The sequence below is a fragment of the Helicoverpa armigera genome, chromosome 6, assembly GCF_030705265.1.
Source record: "Helicoverpa armigera isolate CAAS_96S chromosome 6, ASM3070526v1, whole genome shotgun sequence".
Taxonomy (NCBI): Eukaryota; Metazoa; Arthropoda; class Insecta; order Lepidoptera; family Noctuidae; genus Helicoverpa; species Helicoverpa armigera.
In genome coordinates, this window is record NC_087125.1 from 9,149,952 (window position 1) to 9,166,012 (window position 16,061).

Consider the following 16,061-nt stretch of genomic DNA (forward strand, 5'->3'; position numbering starts at 1 on the left):
GCTTTGCCACTATTCTGCTAAGATGACTTACTTGCGCTCTTGTGGTTATTTCGATGTGATTATGTGGCACTTAATTTTTTATTGCAGCATAAAATACGTAATGCATGTTAGTATTAAATGCAAATTGTTTGGTAATGAGGCACCTAATGTCATTTCAAGTCATTTGTAAGAGTAAACTGTTCTATTTAGGCCCAAGTTCACCGATAACATGAACGCTTCTTTTAAAACAGCTGTTTACTTTGAAAATTAATCATGAAAGTTATTTTAATTTTTAAGAAAACTGATGTTTGGATTGTCGGTGTCAAGCAAATAATTGACAACTGCCGGTGCTACAGGGTAATATTTTTTTTCGGCTCGGAATATGTCACTAATACAATGTTATCTACTCTGAATATATACGCTGTAACCGCAGTAGGCCACCACGAAACATCCAATTAAAAAGAGCCTTTATTGTACCTACTGATGAACTGATTGTATAATAAACGAACACATGTGAATACAATCACAAATAAATACTTAGATATGTGATAAATGATAAGTCGCGATTTTATTATGGCAGGTGTGTGTAACTTTAACAATTGCATTTACTGAAACTCGTTAATTTGATAAAAAATGTACCTAAGTCTTACGAATCATCAGGTAGGTAATTCGTTCATAAGCTAAGCTGGCACACATGCAAAACTAAAATCAAAAAGCGTTTTTCCAAAGTAGGCTGAAAATCAGCACTTTTCGAACGTCAGCCCCCATAAACGCCCACCCCTCGCCACTTCCTATGTGTTGAGTGTGTATTACTGGAGAGAAAAACAAATTCCCCAGCACATATTTCATGAAATGGAAACCCAAACCCAAAAAAAAATTCGCCATTTCGCCACTAATTTTGTAGGGGTACCTACAAAAACACTAACGCACTAACTAAGAGCCATAATTGCTCTAGCTTACTTATTGACTTTTTAACTGTAATAGCCAAATGTCTAATTAAGTTTTTTTTACAAGACAAACAGTTTCATCAATTCAATATGATCGTGTGTTGTCATAACACAAGTAGAGCAAGCAGAAGTGCTCCAAACATTGTAATTTGTAACAATGTAAGACCATGATGTTGTAGGTGTTTCTTAAAACTATGCAATTGCAGCGGATTGTAACACACATTTTATATGGAAAAATGTTTTTAAAAGGAAACTTTCCAATCTTTTCCAAACTGACACACAATAATAGCTAAAAATGCGTGTCTGAAAATATCTTTGCGATACATATAATTCGTGATTTTCAACGTATCTATTTCAGAGCAATTTGTAACAATTTAGTGAGCTACTTGTTAAATATTGTGAAAACGTGCAAAAAAACTATGGTTTACCCGATAACATCAATTGTACCTATATCTGGCCTAAATCTCACCCTACGTTGAAGAGAATGGTCAGGGCTAAGGGTTGCATGAATTTAGTTAATTTTATTCTGATCGTTAACCCACATTCGAGTACCTACCTACATGTAGTTCGAGGCTAAGATGTCTGACTGTCTGTACTTATAAATTATTATATTATACTAACGGTTTGGTAGCGAGCGGTTTCATCCGTGAATTAGTTACCAATTTATTCAATACATACAACTGTACAAGGAATCTTCGGCAGTTTGAAGTTAGTTAAGTATTTAGCTGTTATCTAGAACTAAAGCTTTATAATATACTTAAACAGATTTTATGAATACTAGTTACTCATTAACCGAATCTATTGAAATTAAATGGTAGCTAGATTCAAGAGTCAAGATGACATCGTGTCGTAGCAACGCCTACGAAGCCTACGGTTGTAGCGCGTAGGTCAATTGTAGCACTCCTCAAATAAACATAAATATAGGCCACCGACCATTCAATTGGCTATTTCCTTAAGTTCTAGCTAACCTTGAGCCAATAGCCCCAATACAGTGAAATGGCACCTTCCCTTATCAGCTCGTAAAACTACCTGGGTACCTACCTGTTACACACTATTGGTAGTAAAATAATCTAGCATAGGTACATAAATAACTTTCACGTTTATCAGATATCTAACAAACATAAAGTTATGCATTGCATTAGTCAAATTCACAGAATTTCTGTGGTCACAAATAGGTAAACTTAGCAGGTTAGGTAGCTTATTACCGGGATAACTATGATGAGGAGGTTAGATAGACGGTTGCTTCCTGTAAAATACCTACTGGTAGGTACCTACGTCGTAGTTCGACCCCAACCAAAGACTTACTTTATGACCCCAAGATACTTAGGTACCAAGTTGGGAAAAAAGCTATGCAAATTATGACCTATTTGCAATAGAAGTTTTCATTGTAAGGAAGGAAGGACAATGTTTGGGCGCGTTTTATTTGTACACATTTACCTTAATACTGATTGCAATTGATACGATTGAGATTAAAGTGTTTATGTACGGCGAGAGTAGGTACATAGATAAGCGGACGCAAAAAAACCCCTCGGTGCCCAAATTTGAGCACGTATTCGTACGATAGGTACACAAGTAAAAAAAGTACTAGTACAAAAATTTGTCGAATCGAGAACCTCCTCCTTTTTCGGAAGTCGGTTAAAAAAGGTACCTAAAACTTTTATTTTGTTCCTTTCAGTATTTTGTAAAGTCGGTTTCTTGTTTGGTGAAGAAAATACCTATAAATGTATATTGCTCATTTTAGAATTTAGGCGTCAGTCAGGCGTTTTCAGTTTAGGCGTCTTTGACTATCGAGGAACATACCGAACATACATAAAAAACAACAGATTCCGACGAATTTGGGGAAGGTGGTTAAAAACACTTCATCGAAGTCAATGAACTTTGTCGATTCTGCAACTTGATGATAGATGGTGGTACTGTGTCGACGTGAAACATAAACATTATCTGTGGTATCAAAATGACACCGCAACACTATTCACAGTTCACTCATTCACTACTCACTAGTGATGTCATAGTAATGTTATTCTGTGTATATGTATCAATATTCACAAATAGATTTTGAGAGGCATTTTTATTTATTTTTTGCTGTCTGATGTTCAGTATTTTTGTTGAAAATTTAAATATAATACATACAATAACCATTTAGGATATTAAATAAATAATAAAAGTGCTATTCCTCGGCTTGGCAATAAAAAATGTGTTATAGATTAATTGAATCGTTTAATTATTACATCAATATTCACAAACAAATTAAATAAGATGACACATTATTTTATTAAATAAGGTACAAACTAAACATGGTGGACCCGTCTTGTCGCTAAGAGCTATGTCTTCCAGACAACAGTTCTTCTTTTAATAGTATAAAACCATGTACAATACTAGGAGAATCGATTTAGTTAGGAATCGAGTAACATGCATGTAACGTAATGATTCAATTACGTAATTAAATAATGAAAACACTTTTGCTGAAACTGACCAATACTAACCAGCTTCCATTTTCCTTGCTTTGATTCGAATTGCATGTTACTCGATTCCTAACTAAATCGATTCTCCTACTGAAAATCTTGCGTTCATTCACTCAAACTACATTTCACTTCACTAAACGTCGCTTGATTTGATTTTGCACTTTTGCAGATGAGGCGGGCGCCGGCGAACAGGTTCTCGATATATTTTTAAAAACATTTAGAAGTTTAATCAAGTAAGGCGTGAATTCAGAATGTCTCATTTTAAATTGGTGTCGTCGACGAAAGCTTCCGATGTGATTCCTGTAAACAAATATGTGTCAGAGAAGACCGGTATCACGGTGATCATTGCAGGAGTCGAGGGACCTCTAGTCAACGGATTCTTTTGTCTTGGTGAGTAATAAAAGGAGCCTAATTTACCAAAAAGTCTACACAGACTACAGTACAAATAAAAAGACTTGATATTTTTATTCTACCTACTTGCTGTTTATGAGTACCTGCTCAAAATGTTGATTTGCATTGTTCAAAATAAAAGGCCGATCTACGCGTATGTTACCACCTGTTTGATTCTAATAAGAACAATATTACCGTAACTGTATCAAATTGCAAACATAATGATAACAATTTGTTAAGAGATAAGAATTTACTGTGGTCTATAAAACAATTATATCTCCTTTCCTGCAGCGACGGAAGCCCACGATGACGATGGCCTCCCTCACACATTGGAGCATCTTATTTTCCTCGGCTCTGAGCGGTACCCTTACAAAGGTATCTTGGACTTACTTGCCAACCGTTGTATGGCTCACGGTACCAATGCATGGACGGATACAGACCACACATGCTATACGGTTTACACTGCGGGAGACGCAGGCATGTTGACACTGCTGCCGATATACCTGGACCATATACTGAGGCCTACGCTCACTGATCACGGTTTCATTACTGAAGTACACCATATTGATGGTGATGGTGAGGATGCTGGAGTGGTCTACTGTGAGATGCAAGGAAGAGAGAATAATGCTACTAGTAGGTAAGTACATAGTAGCTAGCCTTTGAAATTTTACTTCTCAGGTAAAGCAAATAAAAATAAACAAATAACTAGCTCTATTATATATAGCGCTAGAGACGTAAGTTATAATATTTCCTTAAATTGATTTTCAATTATTACTGAAACATGTTTTCAAAAAGTAATAGCTTCAACTAGAAACTTGATAACAGTCACTTTCTAGCTGTGTTAATTAAGACAACACAATCTCATTTTGAAATAAGACCGAAGAGTATCTAAGAAATTATAGTTTTCAATAGCAGCAGTCAATGTATTTTTATAGCCTATACACAGAGGGGACAATTATGAAACTTTGTTAAGAAAGAAATTCTTAATACCAATTCTTTTTACAGATGTGACCTACAGTTATTGCGTGCCATGTACCCAGACAGTGGATACTCAGCTGAAACGGGTGGTATTATGAAAAACCTTAGAACTTCCACTGATAATACTAAGGTGATTAAATCTCTAAATATAAATATTGCAAGTTAAACCTCTTACTATCAAATGACTCACACACCTATATTAATTTTTATCAAAAGATAGGGATTTCCAATAATTTTCTTTTTATTTTAGGAGACATTATTAATAAATACATATATGTTGAACAGGTCAGGAATTTCCATAAGCAATTCTACCGTGCTGAAAACCTGACCATCATTCTAACCGGTCAGATAGAAGCAGAGGACGTCTTCGCAGCTCTGGCTACCGTGGAAGATGACATCATTGCTAAGGTGAGGGAATTACATCATTTACTGCAAGTAATAGGTGCACATTATGCTTATAGAAATACATGAGGTTTTAAACATGTGACTATGCTTATGCATTTTTGTTATTTAAATTTTAAATGACGGTAGTGTATTATTATTTTAATTAGTCAACTTTTTAGTACCTATTTTGCTATTGTTCTAAATTATAGGGATAAAATAACAACAAAAAGTAAAATACTCTGTCAGTATATGTTATGGTAAATACACAGGTAAGCTTATTGTTAATCAGGTAAAAGTCTTTTTTTAATATGGGGCTGGCCTATTAGAATCTAACTGCACATAAATTAACATGAATAACAGTGACCCATTACAAATTAGTAACTTTTACATCTTCCATAGAATTGCAGTACAGATTGGTCTGAAAGAAAATATCATGTGGCATCATTATAAATTCTGCATTACAGGCCTATTTAACACTAGGTTGAGTATATAAACTCGATGCTAGGACAACAAAGGTCTACCCAATAATTAATCATAGAGATATGAATCTAAATAATACATAGTAATTTACATTTATATACAAACAGCTACTCAGGTCAAATCAATAGTGTCCATTTGTAGCATAATGCTAATGGACTTGTCTGTTTACTATTTACCCTTGGCAACAGAAATTAAATAAAAATAAAATAAGAAAACAACGCAGCAAGATGCATTTTATTTTCTTTGGCTTTAGTCCAAATTCTAGGTGCACTTTTTGTGTTGAAATGCTTATTTTAGAACAAAGTTACCTTTGTACTATAATGTGGTAAAAAATTGTGACGAATGAATAGATGAGAACTATATCCTCTTACTAGCTTTTATTTCTAAGTCTCGTGAGCTGTAGCAATATGTTTTCCAATCATAGGTAAAGATTTGGATTTTCAATGACTATGATTGTCAGCTGTTTTTTCGATTCGACTTTGTCACCATTTACGGTACTGCATTCGTTCTACAGCATTCTATGACCTAAAGGAAGTCAGTATTTAGGCCGCACACCTAACAAGGAGTGTGAACTGCATATAATAGCATTATTGGAACCACTAGAGCAGTTTACTCAAGTGGCTGGTCCCCTACCCGGTGTTCATTGGAGATTTTCTTCATTGAATCGACCTCAGATAGGTCAGACAAGTCAGTCTAATTCCTAAGACAAGGATACTGCATAACACGATTGAGCACTTACGTCATTGTTTGTGATTTAAGTCTGTTATTGTTTTTTTGCCAATGGACGGTTTTTACAGCCTTTTTTATGAACTCTGATTTGCTTAACAGAAAATGTAATGATTTATCTTATCATACATCTCGTAAAGTCTTCTATAAATACTAGATATGTTTTGATGAACTCTTATTACAAAGTGAAACAAAGCGTTATAATGGATGTCGAATTTTGGCAGCCATTTATTCTCTAGCACAAATAATAACGTTTTTACATGATATAAAAATGTATGCCCCATTATACATCGTTTTTCAGTTCATGTAGTATTTTACGAAAGTTTGAACCACGCTTAAAAAAATAATCGATGGCTGACTAATAGCAATAAACGGGACACTATCATATGCAACTCTGAAATAACATCAATAACTATCCAATATATCTGTCTGAGTAATAATTTAAGCCTTATTTTGGTACAGAAAGCAAATGAACCTCAAGAAGAGTGGGTGAAGCCGTGGACGACCATCCCTCCTCCTCCGAATTACGGCGAGCTGAAAGTGCAGTGGCCGGCAGACACTGAGGATTGTGGTCAGGTATGTACATAATAACATATAGTAATTCTGAATGACTTTCGTTGTTTCCGACTGACTAGAATCTAGCTATATGCTAATAAGCTCTTATATCTCAGAATAATAATATATAGATCACTTTTTATACGGGAAGTAGTTTCCTCAGTAAGCTGGTCAAACCGCTAGTGGGAGCTAGTTAAATATGTATATGTCACCGGAAAATAACAAGATCCGCAAGTTTATAAATTTCCTACAAAGCGTATGTTTAGAATCCTGCGAAAGTTTATGATTGTCCTAGAAAATATATAAACTTACGAAGCTTGTTATTTTCCGGTGACATATACAAATCTATTTACCTTGTCAGTCAGTTACTAATTTCTTTTACCGAGAAATAATCATAAAAGCACCTATTGTACTTTTTGTGGGCACATTATGTATAATGGAATGAAACTTAAACATAGTTTTGGATGTAATGACAATACACATTGACAGATTTTGTTCATGTTTACACATTTTTGAACATGTTTTTGTACACATAGTCACATAAAACTAAATTGTATTGCATGCTTGAGAGACTCGATAAAATACTAAGTAGGTAATAATTTTGCTGTTTTTTATTTAAATCATGGCCATGTACATTTTTTTGTTTCATTCAGTGACTTTACAAATCACAAATATGAATATCATAAAAGTGTGGTAGGTGCAGTGCAACCTTTTGATTAGGAGTATACAAAATGGTCTCAAGAGTTTAGAACACTCTAAAGAGTACTTCTCCTTACAAGTTGTATAACCTGTTCTATATCTTCTAGTTTACTCTCTTTAAAATATGTAACATTTCAAGCCGAAAATCGATCTCAGTGGCGTGCACTTGGAGAGGCCTATGTCCAGCAGTGGACTGCGATAGGCTGATGATGATGATGATGATGTAACATTTCAATAGGTGATATTCGGATGGCGCGGACCATTGCTAACAGAAGCGAGCGCACTGAAGGATCTGACAGGATGTGCGATTCTGCTGCGTTACCTGTGCGACACCGCTGCGGCGCCGCTGCAACGATGCCTCGTGGAGAGAGAAGACGCTTTGGCTGGAGACGTAAGAGATTAATACCTATCATTCTCCTGACACCTATTTTATCATTCCTCAGACATCTATGTATCAATCTTCTGAAGCTTATGTATCACTCTTCTGACACCTGGGGCCAGATTCTCCTAGGTTAATAATGTCAAAATTGAATAGAAATCGAATCGCAATATGATTGCAATAGCAGTTTTAACCATATCGGCATTCTGCTACTAATATAAGACCAATCGTATTCCAATGACATTCGATTGGTTTGCGATTGGTCTGCTATTTTGGTCTATACGGTAGTTTGCTCTACAATTATATCAATCGTTAATCATTTGCAGACAAAGTGATTCATTATTGAATGACAGAAAAGGATAAAAACTTTTATTTCAAAGTAAAAAATAGTGGAATGCCACATACGCTTTAATCGTAATCGAGTCGTGATTGGATCGCAGTCGAATGTGAATCGTATGTCAATTATGTAAAATTAGGAGAATCGGGCCCCTGTTTATCATTCTTCTGACGCTTATGTACTATTCTTCTGACACTGTTTTTCACAAAGTTCATAGTTTTGTCATTTAATTATGTTGAAACGTTAACCAAATTGCACCAATTACCTTATTCAACTTTAGATGCAATTGTAATGTGAAAACAAAATCCTAACTTTAACAACAATTTCAAAATACCTATTTGAATTACAAATTGCTTTGTTCACTTTCAACAGATATCCTACAACCTAACAGAAAACATAGCTTCACTCATCAAGATTGAGCTGGAAAATGTACCGATGGACAAGTTAGAACAAGCCCGAGATGACGCACTGAAGTGCTTAAAAACAGTGTGCGTCGGTGAAGAGGCGTTGGACATGGATCGCCTGCGCAGGTTGCTGAGGAAACAGCTGCGCGAAGCTATTGCGAGCCTGGAGTCAGACCCGCATCATGCTGTGGCCTTCAGATGTATTGGTGATGCCTTGTATTCGCAGAATGAAGATCATGTAAGTATGGTCCATCAGTTATAGCTTATGTTACTCGGGGATAGTGTATGCTTGTACGCTTCCTATAATCATCGGCAAGGATATTGAGCCCTGACCTGAGTTTATTGCCTTAAGTGTACAGTGCGCAAAGCGATCCCCACTCTTCCGCCGAGAGCTCATTATCCGTGCCGATAACTATAACAGTGACAGAATTTTTCAGTATCGGTTTCAGTAGTTTTGGAGCCTGAAAGGGCACAAGCAAACAATGAAAATATTTCCTTTTATTACATTAGTATACATAAATAACGGTAGCAGTGGAAGTAATATACCTTAGTAGGTTTCTTTTTTTAGAATTGGTATTGAAATCTAAATAAAAAGTATCTTGAGGGGCTTATCATAAATTATTTCTTCTAATACTTGAAGCTCTTATTAGTTTCAAAAGCTTCAATATTATTACTGTTTTGTATTAAAGTTCAAGGTAATACCTGCAGTGCTTAATATCGATTAACCTTGATATTTCCGAGGTCGATTGAAGTGTGGATCGATTTTCCCTTGGTTACTAATTGCATGCATGGACGTATTTTAACTTGTAAATGATTAGAAATACCAATAATAAAAGTTACAATAAACTCGTCTAAAATACATAACGGAGTTAAGTTGTTGCAATCCACTGATTGATAAACTATAATACGCTAGAACTAAATATATATCACTATTCTACATAACTATATATTATCATACTTTATTTTTTTATTTAAAGGCAATAATACTACTTTGTACTACTCATTAATTGACTCTTAAATTCTACAAACTAAGTTATGGAACTGTAAATATACTCCTATAAAACCTTCGTTTATCTGAATCTCTATTGTTTCCAGTTCATCGCCCGCATGAACCCTCAAACGGACCTGGTGGCGCTATTGGAAGAGTCTTCGGAGTACTGGCTGAGTCTGCTGCAGAAGTACTTCACTGATGACCTCGTCACCATCATGGGATCGCCTAGCATTGACCTACAAACTAAGTACGGACCTATTTATTAAAGGGATTCATCATCTTATTTAATGTCCTTTTTATGGTCAAAAATGTCGTTTTAAAAGGTTAGAAAGGAATGCATATTTTTTTCAAGATAATAACTGCTGCAATGTTTTTGTTTGTTATGTTTTTATTTTTCCGAATACTCAGATTTGTAAAATTTGTGTTTTTCGAGTAATTCATTTCTCATCTGTATGAACGTATGTGATATTTAAATCAATGTTTTTGATTTTCTTAGAATGGCAGAAGAAGAAAAGTCCAGAATAGAAGAGCAAAGAGCGCAGCTGGGTGAGACCGGACTCGCTGAGAAGGCGGCGCGGTTACAGGAGGCCATGGACTTCAATGAGGTAATGTAAACATTTTTCATAGATTCAGTCGAAATACTGGTCTAGCCTGTGGGTACAATTTGGCGAGTAATTAATCCAATGTTCGAATTGATATATTCTAGTTTTGGCACAGGTTTCATTAGTGAGAAAAAAGTGATGTCAATTGGGTCTGGGATCTCACATACCTTGATATAATATACAACACTTATTGTTCCACATGTTATTTCAGACTAGGTTAGAGCTGAAAATTAGAATGTGTTTCTTCTCAAAAGGGAATATAATACCTACTAACAAACACAATAAGTCACGAGATAAACTCATCTGTAGCAATCTGTAGGCAACTGATCTAGTGTTCACGTGAACATAATCATTTTTAATTACCTATTTATCATTGTTTTAAACATAAAACTAACGACATTCTCTGGCCATAAGTATGCAAATCAACTGACTACTTCATTAGAGTATTGATTGTAATCACGACTGCAGAAATGAATGAACATAAAATTTAATTTAAATTAACGTCATTTGTACTGCAGTGATTGATTAAATTCGTATCCTTCATGCAAAAACGATAAAAATAGAAACAGGAAATCGTTTAAGATGTGCATAATGTGAACTTGTGAAACTTACTAAATGTTTTAACAAGAGAAGGTCTCTCTCTCTCAGCCTGTTCTACCAACATGAGTCATTTATAATCACGTATATTGTTGGATTTTAATAGTTCATGATTCCTGTCCTAGATTGTATTCAGATACTAGAATATTTAGCCGTTAGTATAGTATTAACATTAACTTACATAGATATAAGATTTGTACTAACATTCTATGGATCTACTATGGTCCAAAATATTTAAATAATTTATTTATTTATTTAATACTTCATGTACACATAAAGAATACAGTCAAGAAGAAAAAATGGAACACATAGTACATAGGCACAGCTTAATATAATATTTATTTTATTCTTTATTTATTTTTCCCCAGCGTCCTCCGCCCCCGGGTACTCTAGCCTCGGTGCCAGTCCCGCCGTGCTCGTTCAAATGTCACAACATCAGCTCTTGGAGCTCGGACGGAGAGAACTGTCCCCACTTCGACCTGAAGGAGATACCCATGTACGCTAGAGTGCACAGCTTGAAGACCAACTTCGTTTATGTGAGTATTTTGAACTCTAACACTTAGACTACATATTATGTAGAATGTATTTTACGTCAGATCTTGGAATTGAAAAAACTATATGGTTTGTAGAGTCATCAAACCTGCAACTCACTCGATAAGAGGAACATAATAGTACACGAATGTTTAAAACTAAACTAATTGTTTACTACAAAGCATCTTCCTCTTAATAAACAAACTTCTCCTTGCAAACCTTTTCATAAACAGAAATAGGCATGAACCAATTCACATTGATGCTATGAATGTAAAAGTATTAAGTAATGTAATTTTTACAGCATCCCAAGTTGATTATCTCCAGGTAAATAAATATCATATTATTGTCTCTTATTTCCCCACACAGATCAACCTAATCTTCGACACGAGCTCAGTAGACGAATCCTCCCGCAAATGGCTGCCACTGCACATGAACGGGCTCGCGGAGTGTCCCGTCCGCCGCGGAGACACGCTCGTGCCTCATGAAGATGTTATCTCGGAGACTGAACAGCTGACTGTCATGTTCGGCAATAATGTCGGCTTTGAGAGGATTGGCAACTTCTCTGTCGGACACTTCGGCAACTTTGTGCATATTGAGACTAGGGTAAGGTTTGAATTTGATTCCATGTGAATGAGGGCTTGACATCAGGGATTATGGGAATTTTTGGAACGAGTTACCGCGTCCCGTGTTCCATGGGGCTCCAGAAGGAACATGGTGGGTTTCAGTCATACTGTACCCACAGCGGGAGGGATCTTCTGTATAATGTGATGGCAGTGACATGACACTGACATATTTGACCCTTTCTCTTTTTTACGAAGTCAGATTTACGAACTTTGCTTCAAAGATGTGTAGTAAAGACGAAAGTAACCAAAAAATAGTAATAATATAATTTTTCTTTTCTAGTGCGAACCTCAAGACTACGAAGCTGTAGTAAACCATTTGTACGAGATTCTGTTTGCTGCTGAAATCACGAAAGAAAGACTGCTAGTATTTGCCCAGAGATTAATCAACGATGTTGCTCAGGTAAGCATTACGATGAAACACATGAATTAGGTAAGGTAGACTATTATTAAAAAATAATAATTCGATTCTCAAAAAGACAACCACAGAAACTGGGCATTTCACAATAAACTGTTTATTACATATCATATGATTATTTTTCTCCATAAAATATATAGAAAATACTAAATAATTAATGAAACCACCCATTAATCCTAGGTAAGAAGATCAGGCGACAAAATGATGTACGACGCTCTCCGCGATTCAATCTACAGCAAAAACAGCAACATGCACTGGTGCACCGTCCTCCGCCAACAGAAGTTCCTCAAAGAACTGATAGAACAGCTCAATGCTGGAGGCGACTCCGCAGAGGCAGCACTCCTGGAAGCCAGGAAGACTTTCAAGAGCATCACCCAGGATGTATGGCTCCATATCGCGTCGGACTTCGAGAGATATAAGCTCAGTACCGAACCTTGGAAGAAGTTTGCCAGGGAAAATGAGATTACGCCTGTGCCGTAAGTTTGTTTGTATACATATAGAAACTGAGTTTCTGTGTCCTGAAAGAAGATCATGGCACTTCCTAATAAACGCTGTATATTATTCTAATGCATGAACTATAAAGATGAGAGTTTCAATTTCATACCAAAAAAATATCACATTCATAAGATGTTTAAGTATGCTGCTGTTTGCTCCAGTTTCACTCTCTCCGTGTAGAACTATTCTTCGATTATGAAGTCCGCTCATATTTAATGGCGGCTCCCAATTATCTTCCGAGCATAGATACCTTGCCATTCGTTGTACCTAAAAATCATGCTATGTTCTCAACCTCAATTAACAAATTATACCTGGTTAAAATGAATATTTCTTGTACTCAGTCCTCGTCTATACTGGGACGCGGACCTGCTGTCGGGCTGGGGCGGCGGCTTCGTGCTGGGCGTGGGCGGCTGGGAGTCCTGCTGCGTGGCGCAGTTCAGCCCGGGGCCCAAGGGACATGCCATCGAGGATGTCGCGCCGCTCATGGTCGCGCTTAACTATTTTACACAGCTAGAGGTAGGTGGAAAATAAAGGAATGTTGGTTACCCTGAAGAATTTACCCTTATAATATGAAGGCCTTCGTTCTAGCGATAATAATGATGCTGGTAAAGCGATGTTTTGGATAAGCAATCGGCTTTAATGCTACTGAAATCATTGCATATTTGTATGGTATCTAACTTAGTAAATCCTGATAAAGTAATTGCAAAACAACTAAATAAGTTTGATGTGGTATTTGGTTGCGCACTAGAATCTTAAAAATATATACAGATTAATAATCTGCCACCACTCGTTTCAAAGAATGACCAGTTATTTAAAAATTTAAAAAAGTTATGTTTTACCCCAGAACTCTTTCTTAGAACCTATATTATCTATACTTTACCTTAATTTGTATCACGCCTATCAGAGATAAGTCACTGTTATAAAACCAATGTTTCCACCCCCCAGGGTCCGATGTGGCGTTTGATCCGCGGCTGCGGTCTGTCGTACGGCTACGCGATACGCATGTCTCCCAATGAGGGCAGATTGATATTCTCGCTGTACCGCGCCACCAACGCCGTCGCTGCTTACACCAAGGCTAAGAGCATTGTGGTAATTACATTATAGGGTCATTCAAAATTTTATATTTGACCCCCTCTTGATTCCCTCATTTACTTAAGAGAATCGTCTGGTTACGGAAAATGCATCATCATATAAAATGTGTTTTTGACGTTTTACCAAGTTAACATTCATTATGAGCCGTGAGCTTATCGGTCGCGGTAATAATATATGTACATACCTCGAATTATATTTTGATGTGCTTAGTTAACTCCAAAAGTTCTAACAATTTAAATGTGATCCGATAAACTTTTTAATGCAAAATATAACAATATATCGGATTGCATTTGAATTGTAAGAACTTTCGGAGTCTGAAAGCTTGTAAACTTAAAATGATGAGCCCATTCAATCACATGCTTATTTATTCACAGGAGGAATACCTAAACGACGCCAACTTTGACGAGGATTTGTTCGAGTCTGCCAAGAGTACCGTCCTGTTCGAAGTAGTGGAGAATGAGAAGTGTCCCGCCGATGTCGTCAAACGATCGCTGCTCAACTATCTGTACAGAGTCGGGGCTACTTACAATAAGTGAGTTTAGATTTTTATTACTGCCTGTAGTAAGGTTGTCTATACTGTCAATGCCAATTACTACCTTCAGTGTGTCCTTTATTAAAAAATTGTGAACGAGTTCATTCAGAGTTTGGGAGAGTTTCATATGTTATGCTATACTTTTTTCCAATAAGTATGTTTTGGTAGTTCATACCATGAGCCCGGAGCGCAAATATGCGCTAGTCCAAATTGATGTTCTCATCATCATATCGCCCAACTGCCGTCCACAGCTTGCCCAACCATCCCAGTCATGGGAAGCCCGCATCCATCCACCACCTACTTCAAATCGTCAGTCTGCTGGATGTCCCATTGATATTCTACTGTCTTATAATTACTGGCATACGAGCGGTAAATTTAATATAACCTTTTTTTCAGTGAGCTGGTCCGTGCGATATCAGCAGTAACGCCCGAGGCGGCCACAGCGGCGGCCACGCGGTGGCTGCCGGCTCTGTTCGACGTGTCGCAAGGCAAGCTGGCCATCGTCTGCAACCCCACCAAAGCCAAAGACATGAACACGGCTTTTGAGAAGTGAGTACTACATTACATGATCATATACCATCGTACCATAAAAACTTAAACTTCTGTTGAACACTTGTCTAAAAAAAAAACAGATTATGCTGTTGAAATAAGGTCAGTTTTGCAGCCACACTTTTATTAGACAAGTGTTCAACAGGTGTACGTTTTTGTAGTAAGGCTGTTATTCTTTATATTACCTTAATCAAAAATTCTTCACAACATTCTTTCAACTTGCTATATGAAAAACATTGACACTCTTCCCAGATATCTTATATTTCACACAATGTGATTTGTGCTTGTTTACTGATCCGATAATCTTTGTCCACAGACTGAACGTGAAGTTGGACGTCTTCGAATCCATGGAAGCGTCGCATTTCAACAACTAAGTACATACAATAGGTGCTTCTAAGTGTAAAATTAATTGTTATATTAACACAAAGCTATTTTATCGTTTTTTATTGTATTTCAATTATAATTATAAGGGTCAATTCACACTGAAAGAGCAGCGGCCGGCAGCGGCCGTAAGAGCACGGAAAATGTAAGAGCGCGGCGCGGCGCCGCGCGGCCCGCCGCGCTCACGCTCAATCCCTTGCAATTACGGCCGCTGCCGGCCGCTGCTCTTTCAGTGTGAATTGACCCTAACACATGTTATCAGCAATGCAAGACAGATGTGTGTAATTTTACAAATGTATTGTTGTTTCTTGTACTGCTTGGCTGTGCCTCACGTATTTTAAGGAAAATATTCATAAGTAATTCTTTATATAACAATTCGCAATTTTAAAAGATCTTTATTGAATAAAATACGTATACAATATAATGTTTTATATTTTCAAACCAACTCAAGTTAGCAGCAGTTAGATATAGGAGCTTAGGACACTTGCCTTGAATGAGGGCACTTCGAGTTTGGTTCGTGCTGGGTTAGCCTC

The 16,061-nt window shown here is 36.7% G+C and overlaps 1 protein-coding gene across 1 annotated transcript; it reads left to right on the forward strand.

Annotated features, from left to right (window-relative positions):
* The first annotated feature begins 3,527 nt into the window (after positions 1 to 3,527).
* On the forward strand, positions 3,528 to 15,952 carry LOC110381424 (uncharacterized protein C05D11.1). Its single transcript, XM_064035173.1, has 19 exons — positions 3,528 to 3,778; positions 4,070 to 4,415; positions 4,784 to 4,886; positions 5,042 to 5,164; positions 6,809 to 6,922; positions 7,839 to 7,991; positions 8,689 to 8,958; positions 9,816 to 9,958; positions 10,208 to 10,316; positions 11,279 to 11,446; positions 11,808 to 12,044; positions 12,345 to 12,464; positions 12,660 to 12,955; positions 13,316 to 13,490; positions 13,920 to 14,063; positions 14,441 to 14,598; positions 14,995 to 15,147; positions 15,464 to 15,613; positions 15,775 to 15,952. The coding sequence occupies exons 1-18, from the start codon at positions 3,640 to 3,642 to the stop codon at positions 15,519 to 15,521; spliced, it is 3,009 nt and encodes a 1,002-aa protein (XP_063891243.1). The 5' UTR covers positions 3,528 to 3,639; the 3' UTR covers positions 15,522 to 15,613; positions 15,775 to 15,952.
* The last annotated feature ends 109 nt before the right edge of the window (positions 15,953 to 16,061 follow it).